Source organism: Leishmania martiniquensis, chromosome 12 (genome assembly GCF_017916325.1).
Source record: "Leishmania martiniquensis isolate LSCM1 chromosome 12, whole genome shotgun sequence".
NCBI lineage: Eukaryota > Euglenozoa > Kinetoplastea > Trypanosomatida > Trypanosomatidae > Leishmania > Leishmania martiniquensis.
In genome coordinates, this window is record NC_090147.1 from 396,738 (window position 1) to 423,651 (window position 26,914).

General features: G+C 63.3%; 6 protein-coding genes across 6 annotated transcripts; all 6 read left to right on the forward strand.

The window, feature by feature from the left end:
- Positions 1-470: 470 nt before the first annotated feature.
- On the forward strand, positions 471-3,200 carry LSCM1_07892 (uncharacterized protein; the record flags this gene model as incomplete). Its single annotated transcript, XM_067325242.1, has 1 exon — positions 471-3,200. The coding sequence occupies one exon, from the start codon at positions 471-473 to the stop codon at positions 3,198-3,200; it is 2,730 nt and encodes a 909-aa protein (XP_067180455.1).
- Positions 3,201-5,230: 2,030 nt separating this feature from the next.
- On the forward strand, positions 5,231-7,462 carry LSCM1_07893 (uncharacterized protein; the record flags this gene model as incomplete). The annotated part of the gene is made up of 1 exon (XM_067325243.1): positions 5,231-7,462. One exon carries the CDS (start codon positions 5,231-5,233, stop codon positions 7,460-7,462), a length of 2,232 nt encoding a protein of 743 aa, XP_067180456.1.
- Positions 7,463-9,120: 1,658 nt separating this feature from the next.
- Positions 9,121-11,664, forward strand: LSCM1_07894 (uncharacterized protein; the record flags this gene model as incomplete). The annotated part of the gene is made up of 1 exon (XM_067325244.1): positions 9,121-11,664. One exon carries the CDS (start codon positions 9,121-9,123, stop codon positions 11,662-11,664), a length of 2,544 nt encoding a protein of 847 aa, XP_067180457.1.
- A 916-nt stretch (positions 11,665-12,580) lies between these two features.
- Positions 12,581-17,494, forward strand: LSCM1_07895 (uncharacterized protein; the record flags this gene model as incomplete). Its single annotated transcript, XM_067325245.1, has 1 exon — positions 12,581-17,494. One exon carries the CDS (start codon positions 12,581-12,583, stop codon positions 17,492-17,494), a length of 4,914 nt encoding a protein of 1,637 aa, XP_067180458.1.
- A 921-nt stretch (positions 17,495-18,415) lies between these two features.
- On the forward strand, positions 18,416-19,924 carry LSCM1_07896 (uncharacterized protein; the record flags this gene model as incomplete). Its single annotated transcript, XM_067325246.1, has 1 exon — positions 18,416-19,924. One exon carries the CDS (start codon positions 18,416-18,418, stop codon positions 19,922-19,924), a length of 1,509 nt encoding a protein of 502 aa, XP_067180459.1.
- Positions 19,925-23,785: 3,861 nt separating this feature from the next.
- Positions 23,786-26,668, forward strand: LSCM1_07897 (uncharacterized protein; the record flags this gene model as incomplete). Its single annotated transcript, XM_067325247.1, has 1 exon — positions 23,786-26,668. The coding sequence occupies one exon, from the start codon at positions 23,786-23,788 to the stop codon at positions 26,666-26,668; it is 2,883 nt and encodes a 960-aa protein (XP_067180460.1).
- Between the last annotated feature and the right edge of the window lie 246 nt (positions 26,669-26,914).

Consider the following 26,914-nt stretch of genomic DNA (forward strand, 5'->3'; position numbering starts at 1 on the left):
TGCTCGGTTCGGGGGATCACGCGCTACAGAGCCACATCAGTGGCAACTCCTGCGGTTTTGCGGTGGCTTGTGCTCATTCCGTATCGTGGCTTGAGGGGAAGTGGCCGGTGCCCGTATCGGACGACGTTTGCGTGACGGCGCGTGCAGAGGAAGAGAGGTGTGAGGGCAACACGTGCGCACTCACATTTACGCACTTGTGGGGTCGGACCACCGCCTTCCGCTCCGCCACATTGGTGGCACATTTTTTTTTGGTTTCATGAGCCTGGGCGCGCGTGGGTGCTTGTGTGCTTTGCGAGGCCATACTTGTGCCTCCCTTACTGCTGTTGCTGCTGCCTTTCTCCCCCCTCTCTCTTCGCTCTCTTTGTCCCCGACCCCCCTCTCAGTGCATATTTATCGATCTCTGCTCGCGCCTCTCCCCCGGCATCGCATTCACCCCCCCTCAACCGCACTGCTTCCTGAAGCGCTAAACAATGGCGGAGATCTCGGCGTTTCTGTACGGCTGGGCGCTCGGCGTGGCTGCCGTCGTCATCTGGATCCTCTACGGCACGGACGCGCTTCCGCACCTCACGCGTTACGCCAACAGCATGCTTGCGTGCATTCCTTGTATGGCGCACTTTGCTGAGAAAAGGACAGCGCACAAGTCACACAGGCGCGAGAACGACGGCAGATCGGCGCCGCTCCAATACTCACACATCGATGGTGCTGCGGCCGACCAAGGCTTGGAGGGCCTCACGGGAAGCACCGGGAGTACCCAACCAATCACGGTGACATCAACGTGTATGATGAGCCGTTACGGGTCGGATGGTACAATCGGCCCCCCGATCGAGTGCCTGCTGTCTCTTGAGAGCAACATGGTCACTGTCTATGAGCTGCTGCGCTTGTCAGACAGCAGCCCCGGTAGCGCGGCAGATGTCTCGAGAGGCCGCAGCAGCGTTGGCGCTGCTTTGGGCGAAGCGCATGGTGACTCACGAGCCTTTCGCAATGCCTCAGGTGCGACGGTGGTGGAGCGCCGCAGGGGCAAGGTGTGCGTCCTGAGCACGACTGTCATGGAGGTGAGGCAATTGAACGGCAGACGCAAGTCAGTGGCCGTGGCGGCTGATCCATTGCCGTCGAGCGCCAGTGGCCGTGCCGGCAGTGACGGGGTGAGCGACCGCCGCGATGAGACTCCAAGTGACTCGTCAGCGTCTGCGAAGCGCTCGAAAATCAGTCAGGGCAACGCGAAAGCTGGCGCGACGGCAGCCGGCGCGTCGGAGGCGACCGGCGTGAACGCACTGTTTGGCGGCAGCAGCGCCGATTCGCTCTTTACCGGACGTGTGCTTATTTGGCGCACGCTAGATGGCCGCCCGCTCTTCGACTCATCCACGCCGCCGGTGCCGCTGCATGAGAGTGGCGGGAGCAGTGGCAGCTATACAGAACGCCTCAGCTTCTCCACGCCACTCTCCGCATCGCATTTAAACAGCCTTGCTGTAGCTCGTGCGGCGAGAAGTTCACCAGCCACCGAGAGCCTCGATGGCCGCAGCGTCCATTCGTCCCTCGACGCTGATGACGGCGACGAGAGCACCGTGACGGAGGGCGCTGGCGACGGTGCCTCTGCCGCGCGATATCAACAGTGGCTCCGCTATGGTCGCTCTCGCCAGCAGCGGCGGTCGATCTTGAATGACATGGCGAACTGGTCATGCGTCATCATCAAGTTCGAGCGCTCGCGCGAGACCGACCGCTGGCATACACTCCTCTCTGGGCTGAAGGAGGCACAGGCTTGGCACGACTACGCGAAGTCGATGCCGAACCCCGACACCATCAACATGTTTCTCAGCCGCTTCGTCTTCCAAAACATGCGCCTCGACGGCCTTTCCGACGCTTTGATCGCACAGATTCGAAAGAAGCTGCGCGATTTGCCGGCGAAGAAGTTTCCGCGCGACCTCGGCGGTGAGATCCTCCTCGACGACTTCCTTATCGGGACGCAGATTCCTTGGATCAGCGACGTATCAGAGCCGAGGGTGTCGGCGAACGGCGAGGTTGGCTTCGACTTCAACCTCTTCTACAAGGGCGGTGAGGGCGGCTTCTCACTCTTCTTCAGGCTGGCGCTCACCTACTGCGGCGTCCGCATCCCGCACGTTGTCTTCACCGTGAAGCTGCTGGAGCTGGAGGCGACCATGCACGTCAGCATCGGGCCACCGCCTTCGAAGATATTTTGGATCGGAGCCCACAAGCCCCCCATTATCCGTCTCGAGGTGCACCAGGGCTGCGCCTCGGGAAGAGGCGTCTTGCATCGCATGCTGACGGCGCTCCCGAACCTCAGCGGCATCGTGACGAACCTCGTTAAACTTTATCTCTTCACCGACATGGTGCTGCCGTACATGGACGACTTCCCTCTCCCGAGTGTGGTGAAGTCACCCAAGGGCTCTTTTGCCGATCTACGCGTCCGCGCGTTCGACTGGCAGCGCGCCGCAAAGATCAGCGGTGCACCGCAGCGTGAGGCCCCCGCCAAGAGCAGCGACGAGAGCACAGGGTGCAGAGCATCTGTGCGGGTTGGTGAGGAGAAAGGGGGTGGTGCCGCTGGGGCCCCGCCGAGTTTGCTGTCGAGCAGCAGCGGCTACTCGGCGGCGGCGTCGTCGTTCGCCTTTTCACGGAACACGTCTTCGGAAACGGTGGTCGCCGATAACAGCGCTGCTTTGCAGGCAGTCGGCTCCGATGGCGGGGCCACGAGCAGCAGTCTGCGGGCTGGCGCCGGCAGGAGAGTGTCGCTATTCTCCTTGCATGACAGTAGCGTCAATGGCGGCCGCGTCAGCGGGGCCTCTTATCCCAACACACCCATGAGCCTGAGCTCTTCAGTGGCGCCGACTTCGCCCACCACCAGGGCAGCAGCCCAGGCCGCTCGCAATGTAGCGGCGGTGCCACCAGGATGGTCAGCAGCAGATAGTGGTGGCGACCAGACGAGGCTACCCGACAAGCACTCCTCCAAGTGGATGGGCTCACGCAGCGCATCCATCTCGAGCAATCTCATGTCTGCCGCCGTGCGGGATGAGAGCCAGTACGGCGACAGCACCGCTGCCATGAGCGAGTCAGAGGAGGCTCTGAGCACCGCATCCAAGAAGCGCTCCACCACCTCCGGAGCCATGCGCAACCTGAAGGACTGGCTGAAGGTCAAAGGGAAGGACATGACGCGCGAGTCGGTGTCACGATCCAAGAAGAAGACATAAGCCGCCGCGTGCACGGCAGTGCGGCCGGCATTGTAGGAGACGATCGAGCGCGCGTCTCACCTATCCGAACTGCATAACCGGCAGCTGTCTCCTGCAGCGTTATCGCGGTGGCCGCCCAGTGACGTCTTTTGGCAAGGAACACGCCGCATCGCGCATGTGGTGTCGCAGGGCCCCAGTCGCACCCTGCCCCCCTCTCTCTGCGCGTCGGTGGGCGGGCCGCTGCAGCCGCTCCCTCCGTCCCCCTCTCCTTTGGCGAACCACTTCTTATGCGCGCTCGGGGTGTCACGCCCGCCGCCTGCGGGATGTGGGAGCGCTGCATTGCGGGCGGTGGCGGCGCTTAGAGTCGGCGTGACGCGACGTCTGCGCGGCCCCTGGCAGTAAGCGCGTTTGTGCGGGTGTGCGTGGCAGGTGAGGTGTCAGCGTGGCTGGCGCGAATCTCACGCGGCCGTCGCACCACGTACTGCTGAGGGGAAGCTGGCGCCCGATGTAGGGGGGAGAGGAGGCGCGTGCAGCGGCGACGTGCCGCGCGGGACCTGCCGGTGACCGAGCGGAGGCGATCGCGTGCACTCTGCGCGGCAGAGAAGCGGAACGCGGCGAGCGAGGGATCGGTAAAGTGCTCGGCGGCTTCGGGAGGGCCGGTGCTGGCGCTCTCATTTCCGCTCCATCGCCCAACACCGGGTCCGTTCTTCACGGCGGCAGCTGCTGGTGCCCTCTCTGCGGAGCTGCGGAGGTCGTGAGGATGCTCGCGCCACTAGGCGTCATGCGCCACGCTGGCTTTGAACTCTTTCTCTTCTCCCTCCTTCTTCCTCTGCTGTCTTCGTGGGCGGCTGTATTGTGTGCCGTCTTTGAACCTCCCCCCTCTCTCTTTTCCTGAGCGGACGGCTCGCCGAACCGCTGACGGCGAAGCTCTGCGCTAAGCCAATCGCGCCGGGATCGAAGCGGAGACGGATGAAGAAAAAAAAGAACATCCGTTGAGGGAGAAGAGGCCATCGCGCGTGCTTAACGTCAACCCCCCTTTCTGAATGAGCGCGTGGGTGGCCGCACCGCGCATTGGCAGACGTGCCTCATCACCACCTCCTCTCTTCACGCCGTACTTGTGTGGGTCTGTCATGTGGCATGCGGGACAGCCACCGAGTCTGCGTTCACAAGGGAGGGGGAGGGGGGGAAGAGCGGCAGGTGAGTGGCTGGGCTGAAGTTGCACCCAAGAGACGCTGATGGGGTCACTTGCGCAGGACCAGTGGCGCTGCTTGCTCTTGGTCGTGATGAACGCTTTCGTCCGCGCGCGATTATGTCTTTCTGCCCGTTTTATGCCTTCATGGCGAGTGCTCTCTCCCTCCCTCCCTCTTTTCCTTCGAAGTTTCTGATCGACACAACACGACTTCACGTCTGCTCATCGCCACGGCGGGTAGTGGATGCTCACGCACACGCTCCCGCTCTCACTGAAAGACATGCTGCAGTGGCTAATCCTTGTGTGACACTGCTCCACACACATCTACACGCCACTCGACACGCATTGCAACCACCACCTCCTTCCTCCTCATAACGGTAGGCGATAGTGGAGAGCAGGAGGCCAAAGGGAGGTGGTGAGACGCTCTCTTGCTTCATGCAATCTCTCGATCTCGCTGCTGTGCTTCCCATCACCTGTACTGCTCGGGGGCCAACTCCACAGCTGCGCGTGCGCGCGCACTCGCTCCGTCGGCGTCACTAGCGCCAGCTGTACGTGCATCTGTACATCGACCCGTTTATTACTTTTTTCTTTATACTCTCACGTCCTCTGGACACGAATAGCGCATCGGAGAACGCCGATTGGTGCTGCACCGACTGCTGCTCACTCCATTTCGCTGCGCTCCCTCTCACTTTCCTTCAATACCGTCTCCGTGTTGCCCTCGCTTGTGGCCGCTGTCTTGCGGGGCGCGTGCGTCGGTGGGGCTTCTGTGTGCCCGTGTGTGTGTGTGTCACATCAGCATCTGCTCAGGGGGGGTGCGCCTACCCCCCCCCCCACCACGCACACACACACACACATACCAGCCATGGGCATCTTAGCACTCTTGGCATTTTTCTACGGTGTCATCGGCGGCGCGATGGGCAGCATCGTTTTCTTCCTCGTGACGTTTCGAAAAGGCGAAGCGTTTCTCTGTGACACTGTGCGCAGAAAGGCACGCAAGCACGCCGAGTTCGATGCTGTCGCCAAGGAGGCGGCGGCGGTGGCGCCCGCCAGGGTGGAGACGCTGTGCAAGCTGGTTCGCTTCGACGGCGGCATCGTTGGCGAGGCGATTCAGTGCCGCATGGTGTTCTATGGGAGTAGCATTGACATCTACCAGGTGGATAAGCTCCGCACGCTGCCCGATCACCGCCAGGAGGTGGTCTCGGAGCATATGTTGGGCCGCATCAACCGCGCCTGCGTCACCGCCTCCTCGCAGCGCATTTCTAAATACCACCGCCACCGCAACCAGAACACGCGCTATGCGGCCATCAAAGGCAAGTGCACTGTGCTGAGCCACAAGGATGACATGCCGCTCTTCATCGAGGATCCAAAAACGGTCCTGAAAGAGCGACTGCAGCAGGCCAAGGAGCGCCAGGCGTATGAGGCCATGATGGAGCGCCTGCTCCGCCGAGCCCGGCGTCAAAGTCGCGCCATGACGGACGAGGAGCTCGCCGCGGAGCTCAACCGTATGCAGCTCGAGGCGCGCATTGAGAGCCGTGATCGCTATAACAGATCGGCAAACATCTCAGACTACCAGCATGATTTGCTGGGCAATGGCGCCTCCTACCAGGCGGCGTTCACCTCACAACGCCGCAGCTTTGACGACGCGCCATGGCGCCGTCGGAATGACTTGTCGGCAGACGCCTTGGAGGAGGTGCCGCTGTCCCAATGGAAGTGTGTGGCGATCAAGTTCCCCACGCGGCGCGTGCAGGAGAGGTGGCTAAACCTTTTACAACCGACGCCGGAGTCGGGGCAGTGGCACGACTTCATCACTCGCTTACCGCAGGTGGACGTCTTCAACCTCCTCATCGCCCGCCTCTTCTTTGAGAACTCGCGCGCCAACGCCCTCCACGACCTGCTGGAGGAGAAACTGAAGAGGAAACTTGCGCGTGTGTCGAAGTCGCTGCCACCAAAGCTGCGCGGCAACATCTTTCTCGACGCACTCGACGTTGGCGGCGAGATTCCGCTCATCAGCAACGTGAGCGAGCCGGCGTCGTCGAAGTGCGGCGACACTGAGTTCGACTTCGACGTGCTCTACCGCGGCGGCCTCGCGCTGAAGATTCGATTCTCCGTCCTGTACCGCGACATTAGAGTGCCGGACATCATCTTCAGCATCAAAGTGCTTGAGCTCGCGGGGCGCATGCGCTTCGTCGTTGGACCGCCGCCGACGCGCAAGTTTTGGCTTGGTGGGCCGCAGCCGCCGCAGCTGCGGCTCGACTTCACGCAGGAGGTCGCCTCGCACGACGGAATTCTGAATGCGGTGCTGAGGCTGCTGCCGGACATGAGCAAAATCGCGTCCAATGTGGTCACGGTGATGCTGTTCGAGGACATGGTTTTGCCGAACATGGACGACTTCCCTTGGCCCGTGCTCGGGGACAACAGCGACGACGACGACTCGGGTACCGCGCGCAGTGACGCCGAACGCGTGGAAAAAAAGCCCCAGGGCAGCAGAGAGTCTCTCCAAGGGCGCGAGAGCGGCAGCCAGGACAGGGCGGGCAGAGAAGAGCGGAGGAGCAGCAGCACCGGAGCGGGTGCCGCTCTCGACAACAAGCGCGGCAACGAGGACGGTGCGACTTCGCGGCAGGCTACGGCGGCAAAGTTGGCTTCCCATCTCGATGCAACGCCAGCGAGGAGGCGCAGCGCACGCAGCCCCTCCGTGGCATCGGAGACGTCCCCCCCATTTTTGCAGCCGCTGGTTTTGCATTCCAATTCCGCCCCTTGCGTGGAGGTTCCACAGCTGCGCCCTAGCAGCTGTGGCGCCTTGGACAAGGACCAAGACAGCGGTACGCCCTCGCCCCAATGCCAACCGCCCCGCTTCTCGCTTAGGCTCCATTCGGCATCGCCAAGCACTACGCCGCATCACGCCTTGCCGCCTCGACCGCCGCGAGTCGCCTCCTTTGACTTCGCACACGGGAAGTCCGCTTGTGTCCCTACGTCGCGGGCGCTGGGATCGCTGGGCAGCTGCTCTTCGTCGGAACGCGGTGAGCGAGCTCTTTTTGACAGCCTTGGCGATTCGCGCCGCAGCGTGTCGGGCTCCTCAAGCGGTGGTGGTGGGTAATGCTAGCAGGTGGCAACCGCGACCGGGATGCACTGTCGTGAACTTCGCCATGGCTTGCCCCGACTGTGGGCGTGAGTTTCCAAGAAAGAGAAGAAGGCGACACATGCGCAGGCACCGCTGCCGCTGTTGCCGAGGCTGACTCGGAGTTGTCACCAGCGATGCCTGATAGGCTCAATGCAGCCAACCGCGCCTAAATCCTTCAGGGCAGCGTGCCACGCCCCCCCCCACACACCTCTTGACGTGACGACTGTGGGGCGTCAGCCTGCACCTTTGCCGGCACGCGCACCGACCAAATACACGTGCGATGTGTTGGCACCACTTCCTCATCTCACACACTCGTCCAAACACTGCGAAACATGCGGATGGCGTTGGCGCGAGGCGCGACAGGGCATTGCAATGGATTTCATCTACGCAGGGGGAACAACTGCTGCTCTGAGGAGAGGAGCACGCCTCCCCTCCCTTGCACATGCCCGCGGATGCGCGCGCGTGTGTGGTTGAGTGTGCGAGGCGCCGTTGCTCGCGTGTGCGGCACAAACGACGTTTCCGCCCTGCTTCGTTCGGCCGAACTCGGGAAAAGGAGGGGAGAGAGAGGAGGGGGGCCGCCCGTCAAGAGGGAGAAGAGGCGCACCTCTTCTTTCTGGTGCCTCTCTCCCTCTTGACGCGCGAGGTCAGGAGGAAAGCGCCGATCCGTGGCGCTATGGGGGCGCGCTGCGCACGCGCGAGGTGGTGCTTGTGGTGACTTGCACACGGGCTCGCGCATGCCTCGCGTCGCCGCCCCCCTTTGTGCTTGTCGTGTTCACTCACGCTCCGTTCTCAACCGATAGCACCGCGGCTGCCCACTTGTCGCTTCGCCTCATTCCCCTCTGCGAGCACTCGCGGTTTCTTCGCCGTTGCTCCTACTCCTCCCCCTCCCCCGCTCAGCGGACCACTGCCGTCGCGGTGGGTGAATGCGCACTAGCGAGCTGCCGCGATTTCAATTCAGCGCGGGGGTGTCTTCTTGGGAATGGAGAATCGGGGAGGGGAGGCGGTAAGCTTCGTGGCCAAGGATGGGCATGGACGCCCATCCCCGCGGCGTGGTTGCTCTCGTCCGCCCATGCGTCTCTCCCTCTCTCCTGGCGACGTGCCAATTTTTCTGCTTGTGTGATTGTATTGCAATGAAAGCGAAGAGCACTGATGGAGGAGTGCAGCCAAGGGCGATGCGGAGGCGCCGTGCACGCGACACGGGCGTCTCGGCACGCGTGTAAGAGGCTCTCCCCGACGCCCTCACCTCCTTCCGCTCTGCGACCGCCCGCAGTGCATCATGGGCACGCGGGATGCACGCGCGGGGGAATCGTGGTGGGGGTAGCGAGACAGGGGAATGGTCACATAAGCGCGGGCGACTTCTCTGTTGGGTGTTGGCACACCCTTCGCGCTGATTGCCGCTGAGGAGGAGTGCCCACGACCACCACCATTGGCATGAGACCAGCAGCGTCAAGGGTGCACCATGAAGAACGCCTCACTGCCCTTCTTCCACGGTCATCTCCCTCCGTCCCCTTTCCTTCCCACAGTTTCGTCGTCCCTGTCCCTCTCCTCCCTCCGCTCTCTCCCCCCTCCCGCTCCCCCTGCTGTCTCTCTCCCCATCAAGTGAGGACTGCAGCTCGACGAGACAGGGGGCGACGATGCCGCCGAAATTGACTTCCAAAAACATCTTCGACGTCGTCTTTGATGAGCTCCCCGCTGACGCCTTCATCGACACCGGTCCGGACTCCCTCAGAGAGGAGCTCATGCTCGAGGCGGCGGGCATACGCGATGGCAGTGGAAGGGGAACCGGAGGCCATCGCAGTGCCCAGCGAAACGGCACCTACACCACCAGCAGTGGCAGCGGCAGTGGCGGAGGCGGGCCCGCAAACTATCGTCGGTGCCTTCTCCCTTCCGCGTTTATCGCCGAGACGGCGGTCGCCGTGCGGTCGAAGGGCTGTTTGGCATCCGCTGCACCAGAGGACCCCACAACGGCTGCGGCGGCAGAGCATGGGGAATGCGATCACAGCGCCGACGTCCTCGACGGCGAGGATCTTGATGGCACGGCCTCACCGATGCTCCCTGGAGCGCCTCCGCCAGCCTACGCGACGGTACACGGAGACGTAGCGGTGGCTTCATCTGGCAGCGCCTTCCGCCGAGCAGACGAGGAGGTGTACGGGCTCAGTGCTAATTGTTTTGCGGCGAGGTGCCAGGGCCGCCACAGCGCTCAAAGGCGGCGCGACAGCGGCTCGGATGTCACGGCGGCGGAACAAGGCTTGGACCTGCAGATGGACACCGAGGATGAAGCGGTGAAGGAGGCCATCAAGTACGCTGGCGGTGTACCAGACATACAGCCGGCTGCGGAGGTGAGCACTGAACGGCAGCAGTTATCCTGTCAGCAGCCTATCGGCGGCTCGGATTCACTGAACCTGCGTGGTACTCGTCTCGCAGCGAGCAGTGCGGGCGCCGAAATCGGCCCTGGCGTGAGTGTCGTCGGTGATGGCGCTGAGGTGTCGCTCAGCTGTGACGCTGCTCCGGGAGGGACCGCAGCTAGGGCAGTGACAGCCACAACCACGGAGCTGGTGGTTGGCAGGGCGCCATCAGCCGCCGTCTGCGGAGCACCACCTGCCGAGTCTCCGGCAGGTGGTGCAGTGCACACCGGCGCCCATGGCAGCCAAAAGGTATGGACGGCAGTGGGCCCACTTCCGCAGCAACCCTTCCGCGTTGCTGGTGCTCCACAGGGGGGTGGCGGCGTTACAGCGGCGGAGCAGCTTGCCCTCATGCCTCCCAGTCTTGATCGCGTGTACACCGGCGCCTGCGTCATGTATCGCCACCCGAAGAACTTTGGCTTCATCTCGCCAGACGTCGGCGGGCCGGATGTGTTCTTCATCAACGACAGTATTGCCCTCTCTTTTACGAGGCTGGCGCTTCGGGCCTTTTACCGGCGCAGTGGCGTGGCGGCGCCGCCGTCTGTCGCCGCTGCGTACCGCGCGGGCGCGGCCAAGGAGAGCGCAGTGGGGGTTGGCGAAGACGGGGCATCTATCAACGGCGTCACGACTGCTCTATCGAAGGCTGCAACAGCTGCGGAGGCAAGCGGCACAGTGCCAGCTCCCCTGTCATCGCCGCCCCCTGCCTTCCCCGGAATGGAAGCAGGTGTGAAAGCTGCAGGAGATAGACAGGCAGGGGTGCCCACCGCCGTGTTGGGAGCTGAAGGCGTCCTAGGGGCCACTCCAATCTTGTCGACTCGGGTGGAGGACGTCGGCGACCGCATCTCCATACCGCCAACGACAGCAGAAGAGCTGGCGTGGGCGGAGACGGCCGCGTCGCTGCTTACACGCTCTACCGCGCAGCTTCTTCAGTACCAAGTCGATCAAGGCATCGGCGGCGGCTTGCGAGTTGGGGATCGCGTAAGCTTCGTCGTCACCCGCAACAAAGCTGCGCGTGGTGGGAACGGCCGCCTGCTGCGCGCCGAGTTCATTCGCGGTGTGCCGGAAGCCCAGCTGGCGATGCCGCTGGAGCAGAGCTGGTTCCATCCTTTGTTCCCAGGTGCCATTGGGCAGAAGGCAAGCACAGCCCATGGCGCCTCCTCCCTGCCACCACTCCTTCCTCCCTTGTCGGCCTCTGCGGAGCGCGGCGGCAGCGGCGATGGTGCCGGCGCTTCCGCAACCGCGCCATCTCTCGTCCCCAACGCCTCTAACTCCTCCACGCTCACTCGCTACACCGGTTGTGTGCGCACCTACGACGCGGAGGAGCAGCGTGGCTACATTCGCTGCGACGAATCGGATGGTAGAGGCTGCGGCAACACGCCGGATGTCATCTTCTACGCGCACTCTGTGCTTTGGGACTTGACGCGCTGCCCACCTCTGAAGCGACAGGTGAAGGAGAGCATGCGGCTCGCTTACAGTGTGTGCGGGACGGAGCGCAGCGGTAAGTACATTGCCACCCTCATCACCAACCCCAATGGCGAGCCTTTCTGTGAGGAGAACATGACATTCGCAGAGAACGTGCGGTCATTTTTCATGGCTGAGGCGGGTGGTGCCGCTCGGCGTCGTGGACGTGGCGAGGACGGTGGCCGCGTCGTGGTGGGCACGGCTAATGGCCCCGGCGCAGGTGCCGAGGGCGTCGGCGGTGACCGTAAGCGTACCAAGGCAGCGGAGGACGAGCTGCTGCTTCTGTACACCGAGGACGACTACCCGTTTGTGTAGCCGAGCGTGCTTGTGAGCAGGTAGTGAGAGAGGAGAAGCGAGGTGGAGGGGAAGAGGGGCGCGCTTCGGCGGTGCTCCATGCGGAAGCTTCCGCCTCGTCTTGAGCGTGCTTCGAGCCTTTTCAGCGGCGGCGGCACATGCGGGAGAGATGGCGCTCCTTACGTGTACGAGGTGTGCGTGCCGGCGCACACGTACGGGGAGGCGCTGTCGCGGAAGACAAAGATGGTTGCTTCGGGTGAATATCTTCTTGGCTTTTTCTTGTGGGTGCCGAGAGTAGAGGTCCACACAGGCGCGGCAGGCTCACCGTTCAACAACAAACGTGGTCGCCAGCGCAGCATTGCCATCAGTCGTGTCGGACGCCAGGCAGCGCGTCATTTCACGGCCGATTCCGCGACGTGTTCGCCGCCTTTCTATGCTTCTTTGTATACATGTTTTAGATGTCCGTTGCACCCCCACTCCACTTTATGTCGCTCTATCGGCTTTCGATGTGGTGTCCCCTCCCCCTTTGTGGTTGGCGCGTTGTGCACCCGCGTTCTCTCGACACGCCTACCGCCTTCGCGCGTGCACACGCGTTCTTTCCCTCTCTGCGGTATGCGCATGGGTTTTGGCAGCTCTGCACAGTGACATCTCGTATGACTATTCGCCCCATACACCTCACACGCGCACAGAAGTACCGCAGCGAACGCCTGCGGCTCAACACGCACGGCGGCCGAGCCCTTCGCAAGCGACAGAGGACCGCGACCTCGCCCTCTCGTCGAGTAGAGCCTTTAACCTCTCTCGATATGGGAAGGCAGGAGGCGGGAACGGGTACGTATGCCCTCTGGTGCAGTTTTTAAAGTATTCGTTGTCCTGCATTCCTGCCGTCCCCCGTCTCTCTTGAGAGGCCATCGACAGAGCTTGCGTGTGTGCGCAAGACATGCGCGTGGACAGGCTTAGCAGCACCGACCCCACTGGCGGACGGTCTTCATGCTCTTCTTCACCACTGGCCATCTCCACTGACGCGCAGCCGGCACCGCTTTCGAGCGCCTTTTTAGGTTACTCGACGCACATTCACACTTCGCTTCTTAGCGCTGTGCGCCGCGCGCATGCAGCCATCTTGAAGTGCTCTGGACGGCGTGGTGATGGCGATGGCGAGTGCACTCGCAGCTGGAGTAGGAAGGTCGACTTGCTGCTGTTACCTTGTGCGGCCTCGCAGTGGCTCCACACGTGGTACGAGGCTCTGGTGACCACGCGAGTGTGCGCCACTATTCTTCCGCAGGAGAGTGACGGTCCCCTCGTCATCCACCTCGCACTGTTACTCGCTAGCCTGGAAGTGGCACAGGCCACATCCTTCTACCTTCGTTATCGGCGCGCCATTCAGGCCAGCGCCGAGGCAAAGGCGGAGGCGGCCCAGCAATGTGACGGGGGTGCAGCAGATACTGAGGAGTCGAGCGATTCGTCCATCTCGCTGCGCCCTGCAATCACGCAGGCGCCGTCACCGCCGGAGATGAAGTCGGTGCCGGCTGGACAGTCACGCCTGCCGCGAGGCTCGTCGCGGGCGATGCACCGATTGTGCAGCTACTGGGCCCTCATCGAAAAGGCAGTGCGGACTGCGCCGCGCAAGGGCGCTGGTGCCCCAACAGACGTCGCTGATCTGGGCTGGATCTCCGGCCACGGGTCGGCTATGGATAACAGTGGTGATTGCGCGCCGCACCGATTCGCGGGTGGTGGAGCTGTGCGCGGTGCGGCGCGCGTGCTCGTGCTCTCAGACGAGGCCGCGTTCCCTGTCCTGGCGGAGGAGCGGGGGCACTCGAGCAATACGCTGAGTGGGGTGTTGTCGGCTGCGTCCACTGCCGGTGACGCGCCGCTGGTTGCAGGGTGTTCGGCTGAGGCGATGTTGCCCACCGCGACTGAGAAGCCGGCGGTGGTGGGTGAGCCGTGGACGGCGTTGCACCTTTTGTGGACCGACATGGTGCGCTACTCGGTGACATCTTGTGAGCTGCGGCAGCGTCTGCTCGACTGCCCTATCGCTGAAATTGCGAAGGTGTTCGAGAAGCGTGACGCTGCGGAGAGCTGCTTGGGCGGCTCCAGTACTGCCGGCGGCACACCGGTGCCGCGGAGCAAATTGAGGGGTGAGAGCAGCTGCGACGCCTCGGGCGAGGCGTTAACGAATTCGGTTCAGCCCACCGCCGGCCTCCTGTCTCGCTCGTCTGCTGCTGACTCCTCGGCTCCCTGCGTCACAAGTCCCACCACGCAGGGCATCTCACTCCGCCGCTACGCAGATCCGCATGTCGCCGTGCCGTGTCTGGCACTGGTGTGGTACCTGTCGCTTGTGCGCGAGGTGTATGAGGCGGTTGTTGTGTACAAGGACGTCCAGCGCTGCGCAGATGCCCTCAGAGAGCTCGAGGCGTACGGCACGGCCGTCTATCAGCACGGCATTGAGGTCAGCCTCGCTTTTTTCGAGGAGGTACTCCACAGCGCCGCGCACAGTGGGGCCGAGGGCGCGCGCCGCCGCCGCCGCCGTAGCAGCAGCAGCAACAGTGTAGCTCTCGCCGCCGGGGCGGAGGCCTTTGGGCATCTCCAGTGCCATGAGCGTCCCATGTGTCCCCTCGAGGCTGCCAGCGCCCCCGACGGCGATGCAGAGAATGCGGTCGTGTGCTCGGCCGCGCCCATGCGGGGAAGCGCGCATCTCGGCGCCCGCCGTGAGCCGCAGGAGAGCACACCGCTTTGCTGCAGAGCCGGCGACGGCCAACTCGCCCTCCCCTCATCGCCGCGCAGCTTCCAGGAAGGCTTGCCAGTCACCACAGCGCACGGCCGTGCCCGTGGCGTCTCGCTGCGGGTGTGCTGGGAGGAGTTGACGGCTGCGCTAACTGCGCTGCTGCGGCGGCGGCGGCGGATGGAGCTGTCCCATGTGCGTAGTCTCTTCTCTTACCTGTACGCCGGCAGCGTGGCAAAGGCTCTCTCGTTTACGGTGCTGTCCGCGTTGACGTGCCTTTCCTCTCGCGTGGCAGCGGTGGGGACGATGGCGCGCGAGGCCATCAGCACCAATATGGACAACTGCTGCCGCGCGCACATAGGGGTTTCGCTTTCAGGGAGCGGCGATGGCAGCGGAAGCGGGCCGTGCAGCGGCGAAGGCGTGACTGAACGCCAGCGCATCCTCGCTCTATGCCTCCTCGAGTGCATGCGTCTTGCTGTGAACGCGGTGCTCACACGCACTACGCACGCGTACATCACCATGGCAGCCTCGCAGCGGCGCAACACCATGAAGGCGGAGCTGTACGAGGCCTTGGCACGGCTGCCTCTGTCGTTCTTTGACCTTCACTCCTTCGATGAGGTGGAGCAGATTGTCTATTACGTGAACGATATCGAGGGCGTGGAGGTGCACGTGCATCATTACCTCTGCGGCCTCGTCACGTCGCTCTTAGCGATGAATCACGCGATGCGTCAGCTGCCGTGCCGAGCACGCCTGCTAGTGGGCGCCACAGTCGCGGTCTCGCTCGCCGTAAAATCTGTAGGGCGACACATGAAGCAACGGGTCCAGGCTGCTCAGCGCTCGGGGGGAAGGCTTCCGCCGTGGCTCCGTGGCTGCAACCTAAACGGCGCCGCCTCTGCGACAGCGGAGCTCGACGCCCAGGTCGAGGAGAACTTGGAGAGCAATGCGCGACAGGGCGGGGTTATGCTGCGTGGGCTAGACATTATAGCTGTGCTGCCGCAGCTGCGTCCGTTCTCAGCGGAGCTGCGCATCATGCGGTCGTGGACGGATTATACCCGGGCGTGCGGCGCCGCAACCGGGGCGACAGAGGCGGCAACGCTTCTGCAAGGGCTGTACGCATTTCCGCTCCACGCCTACGGCAAGCTGCTGCCGGCGCTCGGCGGGGCACTCTTGTCGTTCGCGGACTGGGTGCTGCCAACGCTTGTTGCCAGCTACGGCGCCTCCATGGCGTTCAGCAGCGCTGGCGCGCTGAGTCTGTCGAACAGGCTCATCGAGGCCATGCGGTGCGTCGGTGACACGGTCGACAGTGTGGCGGATGGGGGCCGCGTCGTCGAGGTGGTCTTGCGGAACGCCTACAAGGCAAATGTTCTGAAGACGCTCCTGGATGGGCGATGGTGGGAGCCGACCACCGCCGAGCACGCGAGGAACCGTGCCGTGGGCGGCAAGTTCGGCAGCCACAGCCGCGACCACCTCCACTACAGCGATGCCAGCCTCGACTGTGGGCCGCGTGCGGCGGATGTCAGACCACCGCACGACAACCGTTGGCACCGCCCCCAGCGATCACTGTGCCGACCCGACCCTGTCACAGCCACGGTAGGGCCGCCGTCGCTCGCAGCTCGGTGCATGCGCGCTCTGAGGCGCCGCTGTTGCTCGTGCGACAGGCGGGCCTCGCATGCTCTGCTGCTTGGTGGGTGGCTGCGACTTGTACAACGCGGGCTTGCGAAGGCGGGGCTCGTGACGGAAAACTGCCACGGCTACAGCCGGCGCGGGCCGCAGAAGCTTTACCGCCATCGCCGCCGCCCCGGCAGAGCACGCCACTCTAGCCAGCGGAGCAGGGGACAGCCACAGCAAGAGCGCTCACAGCAGTCCCGCCATCGCCGATTTCCTGTCCGCGGTGGCGCGTGCGAAGCGGCAGGGGTGTGCTCGAGCATCCACCCGTCCGAAGACGATAGCGGTCGCGGCATGGATTCCGACTCCTCGTCGTTGTCATTCAGTGATGAGTTCGACGCTGGCAGTGAAGACGTCGCTGCCGCCGCCGCCGCGGTGGAGGTGCTCACGAAAGCCACTGTGCACGCCGTGGCGGTGCACAACTTGCAGTTCTATTATCCGACTGCCCCGACCGTGCCCGTATTCTCACGCCCCGTCACGTGCTCCTTCACGCTCCAAGGCGCCCGCGACGCATCTTCGCTGTCGCTCTCGAGCGCCTCGCGGCCGCAGCTGGCGAGAGGTGACCGCGGCAGCCGAGGCCGGATGGTGTGCCTCGTTGGCCCGAGTGGCCACGGCAAGTCTACGCTGCTTAGTCTGCTCTTGGGGATGTACACGAACTATGGGACCTCTAGCCACACCCTCAGCGGCAACAGCAATGCCGGAAAGGGCATAGGCGACTGCGAGGAGCGACAGGCGGGCGGCACTGAAGCACAGGGACTGCCCCGCGCGACTTCCTCTCCTGCCGGCATCTCAGATATTGTGCTCACGTTGGCGCTGCCGCGTTCGCCACCTTCCTCCTCCGACGGGCTCGAGTTGGCCGGCTCACCCGATGTTGCGTCCCCCTCGGCGGCTTCTGCCACCGCGGCGGTGGCTCTCGAGCGGCTTTCGGTCTCCTCGATCCCGCGCGACATTCTTCGCGGGAGCCTCTTCAGCTTCGTGCCTCAGAGCCCCGTGATCTTTTTTGGGGCCACGATCGCCCACAATATTAGCCTGCAGAATCACATATCCCTTGAACAGGAGGAGCTGCTGGCTGAGATCGCGCAGTGCGCTGCCTGGGCTCACTGCGAGTTTATCCAGCGCTTTCCACAAGGCTTGATGACGTTCATCGCCGACAGCGGAACAGGGGCGTGGTCGTCTCCACTCGCGGCCTCCGCGACTGGAGGCGGCGGTGCCGGCGGGGGTGGCGTGGTGCGGCTCAGTGGCGGCCAAGCACAACGGCTAATGGTGGCGCGTGCGCTGTTTCACGGGCGGCGCGGCGGCACTGTGCTGCTGATGGACGAGCCCACCGCTAGTCTAGATAAGGAGGTGAAGCTCAGAATGCTCAAGGAGTGGCGCGAGCTACTGGACCTCGGCATTGTACGCGGCACGATATGTGCCACTCACGACGACGATCTCATCGCGGTGGCAGATGAGGTGGTGCGTCTGCCTTAGCGAAGGAAAGGCTGAGAGGCGCCGGTGCTTCCTCTTTTTGGGCGTCGAGGAGGGAGGAGGAGGAGGGGTGCGAGACTACGCTTGTGATGGGGAGGGGGGCATGTGCCCCATCTGCCGGTGCGCCCCGGTAACACTGGCGATGTGCTCAGTTGCGGCTTAGCAAACGGTAATAGCGACGTGTATGCTTGAAAAGGCTGTTGTCACTGCTGTCACTGCTGCTGCGCTCACTCACTCTACTCCATGTAGTGAGTTGTACAGAGGGAGCAGTCGGGCCGATATGGTGGGAAGGGCAAGCAGCCCTGGCACGCACACCACTATGAGGGCGTTTCCAAGCGAGCTTGTTGGCACTCTGTGCGCTCGAATTCAGTGGCGGCGAATGTATCAAGGCTGACAGAGATGTCTTTGTGTCTGTTCGCCAGCCTCCTCCGCCTCGCTTCCCCCCTCTCTCTGTCCTCCGCGCCGCGCGCACTCGCCTGCCGCACGTCGTTAGGCGATCCATAACACACACGTACACACGCATATATATATATATATGCGTGTGTATGGCCTGTCGCACCTTTGCGCTCATCCTCGTACGCTTCCCTCGGCTCTTCACCTCACCGCTTCCCCCTCTCCCCCTCTCTCCCCTTCTGCGTTGGACGTCTTCGCTTTACGCTTCTTCACAGACTACTCAGAAGCGTCACACACACACACACGCGCACTCGTGCGGCGGGTCCCTGTCTGCCTATTTGCCTCCGCTGATTCCTTTCTGCTTCGGCGCCGGCTATACCTCGTCTGGGCACTCTCCGCCTATACACACGGCGGCCCGTAATCTGTAGGGCATCCCGGCACACTCTCTTCGATGACTAGTGCCCTTTGTTGACCTCCCCCTCTCTCTCACTCATACTTTTTTCCTTATCCATCTGTGCAGCTCCTCAGTGAATGATGTCTGTGGACAGGTGCGCGGGCGATGATCCGGCGGAGACGGCTGTGAAGTCGCCGCCGCCGCACCCGTGGTACCACTCTCCAAGCCAGAGTGCCTCGTCGGCTTGCGTGAACGATGCGTACCGCCGCTCGCACAGTATGCGAGACAGCTCAAAGACGAACGGCAGCCCCGAGCCTGTGTTTGTTCCTCGCCTCGGCGCGTCGCGCGACTTGCCCTCGAGTGTGACGCACTTTCTCTCCCTCAGCAGCGCGTCGAGCTCTGCGGCAGCCAAGGAGCTGCGGCGCCAGATGCTGGTGGTGCGCGACTACTGTGTCGGACTCAGCAACAGAATAAAGGGAAAGGAGCTTCTCTCTCAGGGCGGGAGGCACATTTCGCGAAAGGTGGAGGCGACGGCCGACTTCAACAGCTGCCTTTACGTCATCTTTGCCACGTCCCTCGTCTTCACAGGCGAGACAGAGGACGATGCCAAGGATACACTGCGCAGCATCTTGGGAAAGCTCAAGGCTGCGCAGGAAAGCGGCGACGAGAAGGTCTTCCGCGCGGCCACCGTCGAAGTAGTCAACCGCATACTCCTCTGCACGCCGCTGCGGCCGCCAGCGTGCGACGCGGTGAGGAAGAGCGGCGGGGTAAAAAGGCGTCCCAATGCTGAGCAGCAGCTGAGGGACGAGTGTCTCGACTTCCTCAGTGCCGAAGACGGCATTCCTGTGCTGCGGGAGGGCGTCTGGCAGCGCTGGTTGAACTTTTTTGAGACGGGCTACATTCGCTACGTGGAGCAGCTCCTGGAGGAGCAGCAGCGGGCCGCGGAGGCGCCTGCCGCCGCCGGCGCCGCCTCTGGGACGGATGACGACGACGAGGCGGCTCACAATGGCGAGGCCGCACCCGCCTTTGCCGCCCCGGCGCTTCTGGGTGTGCCCTTCTTCACTTCTTGGCACAGCTATTGGACATCGCCGCCCAGCGCCTACGCGCAGTTCTGCCATCTGCTCCTCGCCATCTTCTTTGTCCGCACGAGGGACTTCTCGCTCAACTACCTCGCCCGCGTCACGCGACTGGTGCACTGCTACTCGTACCAGCTTGAGTTCGAGGACGGCCATCCCATCCCCGTGAAAGTCGGCGGCGGCGAGGCTGACGATGATGTGGTGAATGAGGAAGCCGCAGAGCCGGCGCAGCGGGAGGAGGAAGAGGAGCGCTCCTTGCCGATGCCCGAGTTCGATAGCGGTGTGACTCGGCGCACGCTGATGAGTATTTCACTGTCGGCTGAGCGGGGGCGCTCACCTGCGGACGAGGGGCATGAGAGGCTGAGCAAGCCCCGTCGCCGGTGTCACAAGTGCTTCACAACCGAGGAGCTGCCCGAGGAGCTGCGCCCATCAGCCGATGCGGTGAAAGAGGAGGAGGTGACTGTCACCAAAGACGCACAAGAGGAGCACTCACATGTGCCAGCGGTGCGCCACACAGACAAAATGGAGCTTCTCGACGTCTCTGCCAGCCGTCAGCGCGAGCGCGAGTAGCTCGGCGCCTGTGCCGTGTAGAAAGAGGAAGACCATGTAGAGCTGGCGGGGCGAAGCGGCCGTCGAGGAGCCCGCGAAGTCGGCGCAGGCGCGCACTACGCTCGAGGTGATGCCGAAGGGAGTTGAACGTGGAGGATGTCCGGACGAAGCTCGAGGCAGGGCCGACATGCGAGCTTGTAAAGATGAAGGGGCCCTTTCCCATTCGGTGAAGTGCTTCACGCGGCGCACCCGTTCCTCACGTGGTGTGTCGCCGCGCCATCCCCTTGACGTGACTCGCCTTTGCTTGTGAAGAGGTTTCCTCTTGATGAGCTGCTCACATTTTTTTTCCATCTCAGTTGACAATGCGTGCGGTTCCCATTCGCGCATAGGAGATCGGCTGTCGTGAAGCGTTTGTGTCGGTGCACCTTCCTCTTTTTTTTTCGCTGTACTGCTGATCCTTCGTCCGCTGTGTCATTTTTCTCAGCAGTGACACCCACACCCACACCCACAACACTCCTCCCCCTCCCCCATCTATCTATATATATATGTTTACGCCACGTCAACAGCTACCGCCCGTCTCTCCGAAGGGGGCCGAATTACCGAGGTGCGATGCAACAACAGAAAAAAGGCTCTATTCCTCCCCTTTCGGTGTGCATTTTGTTTTCTGTCGCTTCACTTATGCTTCGCTCGGCCCGCGTCCGGGCGGAGACACTTTTCTCGCCGTGTGAGGGGGGCGCGCATCATGCGGCAACCCCACGGCTTTTACCCCCCTCCTCCCCCTCCCCCTCTCTCTCACACAGTGCACACTGATGGAGGTAGGAAGTGCATCGCGCAAAGTTCGCCGCAGGACCTGGATAAAATACACTGCCAGTGCCACGGCCCTACCGATGTGCGCTTTTAGAGGGCCTTTGAATATTTACAGCACAACGCTTCTCTGCCGGCTGGCTCTCTCCAGCATGAAAAGAGGGCTGACTGTGCTCCATTCTGAAGCTGCACAAACCCAATAGGGACGGCTGCACATTCCACCACCCCTGCTGCGACGCTGGCGCAGCAGTCTCTGCAAGTCACTCGAGCGAGTCATCTCCCCGCAACTGCCTGACCATGTAGAGCACAAGCTCCCGCCTCCGCAGCATCGCTTCCGTCTTCTCCACACCAGTGCACACCCTAAGAGCTCGCTCCCCGACGCAGGAGTCCAGCGCTAGTGAGTTACCGATGTGGGAGTGGCTCTTGCAGAGCACACACATGTGTTTCGCTCGACACGATCCCTCTGCTGACGGAGTTCAACTCGAACGTGCGCCGTACTCGGTGCTGCCCGTACATCTCTGGAGTCCATCACCCCCCCTCTCCTCCTCTCCCTCCCTTTCTTGACGTCACGAGAGGAAATGATAGACGAATGGCTTAGGAGGCTGACTCCCACGCGACTCTCTGCGTGGCTCTCGTCTCTCGGTCATGTTCGTGGATCCGCTACGGGGTGGCGCTCAGGCGCCATGACTGCGCCACGCCTTCTCAGCGGACCTTTCGCTATTCGCATCTTCTGCAGAACAGACCGCCATGCGCGGCGCACAACGGGCACGCTATCAGCAGGGCAGAAGGGGACCGCACAGTGAACAACTCGGTGGGGCTTGAGTTAGCCTGCCAAAGGAGCAGCGCACACTCGCGGGGGGCGCGAGTAGAAGTGGAGAAGAAGTGCCTCACCGCGCCTTCCCAGTGTGGAACTGCAGGCGACGCACCGCGCTGGCCGACAGGCCGCAGAGGTCAACACAGCATTCACGGTTTTGCCTGCCGAGCTGCGAGCACCATGCTCAGACAACTCGGGGGACGTCAAAGGATCTTCGTTGCCCCATGTGCACAGCACAGATGGACTCAATGCAAGTCCACGGTGTCCACGCGCGGTGGGGGCAGTGCCCGTGCCAACTTCGGGAGGCCCTTGCGCACCTTCAGGCTGACGCGGCCGCAGTGAAAGCGCGTATCCTCACGCCCGTAGACAACACAGCTCCGTGCAAGCAGGGATCACTCTCCCTCCCTTTTGGCCTCATAGCCCTTCTGCGCCCCATCCCCTCCGACGTATGAAGCACGTTTGTGCTTGTGCGCGCGTGTGCACACGCCACCTCGCGCCGCGGTTGCCACAGCTCTGGGGCCGCTCTTACACGGGGATGCGGGCGTGTCCCCCTCCCTCATCCCACCCCATCTCCGTACGGATGGCGCCCAGCACGGGCCCTGCGGCGGAGGGCAAGGACATACGCGGTGGCGCTGCCGGCCCATCGCGTGCGGCACTTACTCCCGCATATCTGTGGCGGCCGCGGACTGGAGCGCGGCAGCACCGTTGTGCGAGGGATGCAGCGGGTGGCGCCCGGTGTAGGAGGGGGAGAGGAAGCACGTGCAGCGGCGACGTGCCGCGCGGGACCTGCCGGTGACCGAGCGGAGGCGATCGCGTGCGCTCTGCGCGGCAGAGAAGCGGAGCGCGGCGAGCGGCGGAAGTGCTCTTCTGAGTGGGCTGTTTTTGTTTATCCTCTGTCAGCTCTTGTCTGACACCGCCCTGACAGCCGCGGTGAAAATGTCGCGGCAGTTGGTGCCGCACATCAGCATCTGCGGATGCACCTCACGTGTTGCGGGGCGGGGGTGGGCTAGCAGACGGCGCACGCATCTTGTCGGGCGCTGGGGGTTGGCTTGCTCACAAGAATGAGCGATGTGGCACGCCTGAATGAAAGGGGCCTCGCTGTCCCGTGATGGATGAGCCACGCAGTCTGCACACGCTCCCCCCTCCCCCTCTCCCGTTTCTCTCTTCTCTCTGCGCTCAGCTGCATGCGCGCCGCCGCCGTCATTCGTCCCCTGCGGGCTCTCACACGCCCCTCAGCTGTCTTGGGCGCGAGGCGCGGTCACCTCAGTGTCGTCCGCAGATTTGTTCTTGCCGGGCGACCGCTCCTCTCATAAGGGTATCCTATTTTCCCCATCCTGTGCTTGCCAACGTGCTGAAGTGGGCGATGCCGCACCCAGAAGCCGCCGGGGCCTGTGCTCCCTCCCTTCCTCTCTCACTCTCTCTCTTCGTGTGGGGTCTACGGCAGCTGCAAAGCGCCCCTCCCGTCGTCGTCAAGGAAGCGCACCTCCCAATCTTTCGTTTCTGAGAAGTGAAGGGTGTCCCCCTTTGGCGGCGCCTCGCTCTCGCTCTCTCTCTGCTTGTCTGCTCGCATGGGCGCGCTTCGTTCAAGAAAGTAACGTGGATGGTGAGGTGCGCCTCACCGGTGCGCCGACACCGCCTCTTCCCACCCCTTAGGCTGTCAACGAACGCGATGGACACGATGGTACTGATATTAGCAAGGGAGAGGCGTGCGTCGCGGAGATGCCGGGCTTGGGCAGCTGGTCTCTGCTCACCCATCTGCCGCTGCAGCCGTCCACTTTGCTGCCATCGCTTTCATGGTGGCTCCTTCACCCCACCCATCGCCCTCCTGTGAACCTCTCGCCCCGCTTTCTCTGGCCACCGGTGCTCCTATGAACGCCTGACAGCACGAGTGCTCGCCGGCGTGCTTCACATGAATGACGCAGCCTAAGTGGCTACCACTTCACGTGATAAAGAGGCGCTTACGTGTATCCGTTGCTCACGTCGCTGCAGTGGCCGACGATCACTGCAATTCTGTCTTCGCACACCGACCCTTTTCCCTCCGCCATCCTCCCCCTCCTCCAAAATAGACGCAGACCGACAGAGAGGCACACATCCCCATCCGCTTCCACTCCTCTCTGCAACGCGCAAGCGTACGGACACCGGCTCATTCTGACCTCTGGGTCGTTTTTTTTTCTGTTTCTGAAGTTTGCCCGCGCGCCCCTCTCTTCCGCTTGACCTTTCGCAGGTGCTCGGCCCTCACGAAGGCAGCCGCGACCTCAGCCCTCATGCGCCATCCGTACGCCATGCAGGAGCCGCTAGACGCTCCTGACGACGACGCTAAGCACGCCGAGCCAGGTCCTTCTTTGCCGTCGCCGAGCGCCGCGCCGCCGGTGACCGCAATGACGCCTTCATCGCTGGAGCCCACTGACGGTAACGACAACGCTGAGGGGATACACAGCGCTGACGAGGACGAAGTGGCCACTGCAGTCTCGCACTCTTCCGACGTCTCGTCGTCATCCTCCTCGTCGCTGACGTCGTCCTCGTTCACATCTGCTTCTGATTGCTTTTCGTGCTCGGCCGGCAACGAATGCGCTACGGTGGATGGCGCTGGTGCTCCGACGGCGGACCATCAGCATCACCACTGGGAGGAACACCGCCGCGGCGGCCACTGTCACCGTCTCCCACGACACTGCTATGATGGTGAAGACGGAGCGCAGGGTAATGCCAACGATCGTGTTTTCGCTGCAGCGTCACAGCGCGTGCAGACGTCTGAGCACACGCGCTTTGCCAGCGTTCTTGCCGGGGGCAGGCGACACGGCCACTACGCTGGGCCCTGTACAGCTTCAGCAGCCTCGTGCGTTCACGTCGACGGGGATGCTGGCAGCGACTCGTCTCACGCACAGGACCTTGCATGGTGGAAATGCTCTGCCGCCGCCTCGCACATCCCATTCGGGGCCGTGCCGACTGCGGCAGGTGAGATGCATCCCTACTACTGCGCACCGCACAGCGCCGCGTCCCCGCCACTACCGCAGCAATGCACCGCGGATGTCGATCCGGCTTTCCGGGACGTTCTCGCAGCAACGGCGCAGCGACGCGCGGTGACGTCACCTCTGCTGAATACTGCCTCCGCCACGTCGACCGCATCTCCGACCCCGCTCCCACCAACGCACCCGCGCCGATCATCATCGCTGCAGAGCTGTGCTTCGAACGCCTTCTCCGCACACACCACCGGTGGTCTCGCGCGCTCCTCACAGCCACTCTTCCTCACCAAACATAGAAGCAACGGCGGCGCCAGCGCCCGTGTCTCGAGCCCGCTTCCGACGGACGGGAGTGTGCAGCTGCAGTCGTCGCGCAGCACCGGCTGTGTCACGCGTCCTCCTCAGCGCACGATGCTGCGTCGCTCCTTCTCCTTCACAGCCGGGGTACTGCCCGCTCCCGCCTTCGGCTACGAGGTGCTCCCGTGCTATATCCACCGTGCTGGGTCTCCGATCACCAGCGCTCACGCAGCACCTGGTGCGGCGCGCACCTGGCTCACGGGCGAGCGCCAGCATGAGAGAACTGCCTCCATCGCCTCCTCAGTGCACTCTGCCGCGTCATCGGCGCGCCCTTCGGTACCCTTACCGCCGTCGCATGTGGGGACTGCCTCGAATATGATGGCGGCCGTTTGGGTTGACGTCCCCCTGTCGCAATCGGGTAGCCGTTGCGCCACGCCGATGAACAGCAATGGTGATGCGTATCCGCCATCACGCAGGCGACGCACCACGCCACGCCGCCGCTCCGGCCCCCCGAGCCCCGGAAACAGCACACTGGTGGCCTCAGTCGCCTCGTCGCTTGATGGCGGCGGTTACATGTCCTCGGCTGCCGGAGGTGCGCCCTTCAGTGGACGCCGTTTGCTGGTGACTGCCAGCACGCAGACAGATAGCGACGCAGTCGTTGCCGAGGGCGGCACGACGCCGACCGGCCTTCCCCGCCGCCTCTACGCAGAGCCCTCATTGGATTCTCCTTGCGCCACAGCCATGGGCGGTGGCAGGCACAACAGCGACACCGCACACCAGTACAACCTTAACTGCTCCCTCGAGGGCGAAGGCGCGGCTGTGGCGACGGCGGCGTCGGTCTCATCAACGTCGGCCGAGGTGTCACCACGCTCTCTGATTGCGAGCGCAGCCGAGATGCGCCTCGAGGGCGACCCAAATCAAGCGACGGTGGACGGAGAAGCAGCATGGCGCGGGCAACAGCGCACGGCAGCCACGAACATGACTGCCACTGCACCAGGCACACCAGGAGCAGTTTCCACCGAGGCGGCTGCGAAGCCAGACGAACCGATCGAGGGTGGCAGCCTGTCCTCCTCCGCGCCGATCGGGTCACCGAGTGTGGCGAGCGTTTCCCAAGCGCTGCGCGCGGATGCGCCGCTTCCACGAGAGGGCGCCAAAGCAGCGGCTGCGACTGCGAGCGCTCCAGCGCTGGCTACCACAGAGATAGGCTCGCCATGGGGGGCTCGCGTGCCGCCTATGACGCCTTCCTTCCCGCTCGTACCACAGCAGGACGACTTTGCGCCTACGGTCGTCCGGGAGTCTGAGGCGGGGGCCGGTTCCCCCGCCGCTACAGCGAGTGCTTCCGCGGAGGCAGCCACACAGCGACCGCTGGCGACGGCTGGAGCAGAGGAGCGTAGCAATGTGGTGGGGGATACGGTAGGGGTAGACTGTGCGGCTACCGCACCTGTCAAGGAATCTGGCGAGACCTCGACCCCTCAGCCTTCGGCGCCGTCACTTGATGAAGAAGTTCGGCTGCTTCGCGCTGAACTGGCCGAAATGCGCGTTCAGTACGAGCGAGTTGTGCAGCAGCTGCGCCAGATGCAAGAGACAGCGATCGCTTCAGGGACTGCTACCGGCGTCGCGCGCCCTCCCGCCGCGGTGATGGCGTTGGGTGTGGGGCAGCGAACAACAGCGGAGGTGGTGCTGCGCACCGCCTCACCCTCGAGGCCGGCGGCGTTACCGCCGCCTTCTCGCTCAGCCTCCATACAAAACAACTCTGGTGCTCATGAAGCTCCTTTGGGAAACTCGGCATCATCCGTATCGTCCAATAGCGAGGGCAGTGGCGCAGACGCCGCAACGACGCTGGATCATGTGCGAGAAGCCTTGCTGCGAACGAGGCAGCGTGCGACCCGGTAGTGTGAGAGGGTGGAGCGCAGGGGGCCCGCACCTCCCTTACCCCAGAACATAGCTTTTTCTTTTCTATTGTACTGAATGGCACACACACACCGGCAGGGAAATGCGTACTGAGGCTGCTGTACGTCTCCTCATCAGCTTTCTCCGGCTCTTCCTGCGGTGTGCTGCTCTTTCGTTGTTGGCCAGTGCTTTGGTGTGCGCTCCTCTCTTCTTTCGTGTCGCGCGCGCGTTTTTCTTGTCAGCTTTTTT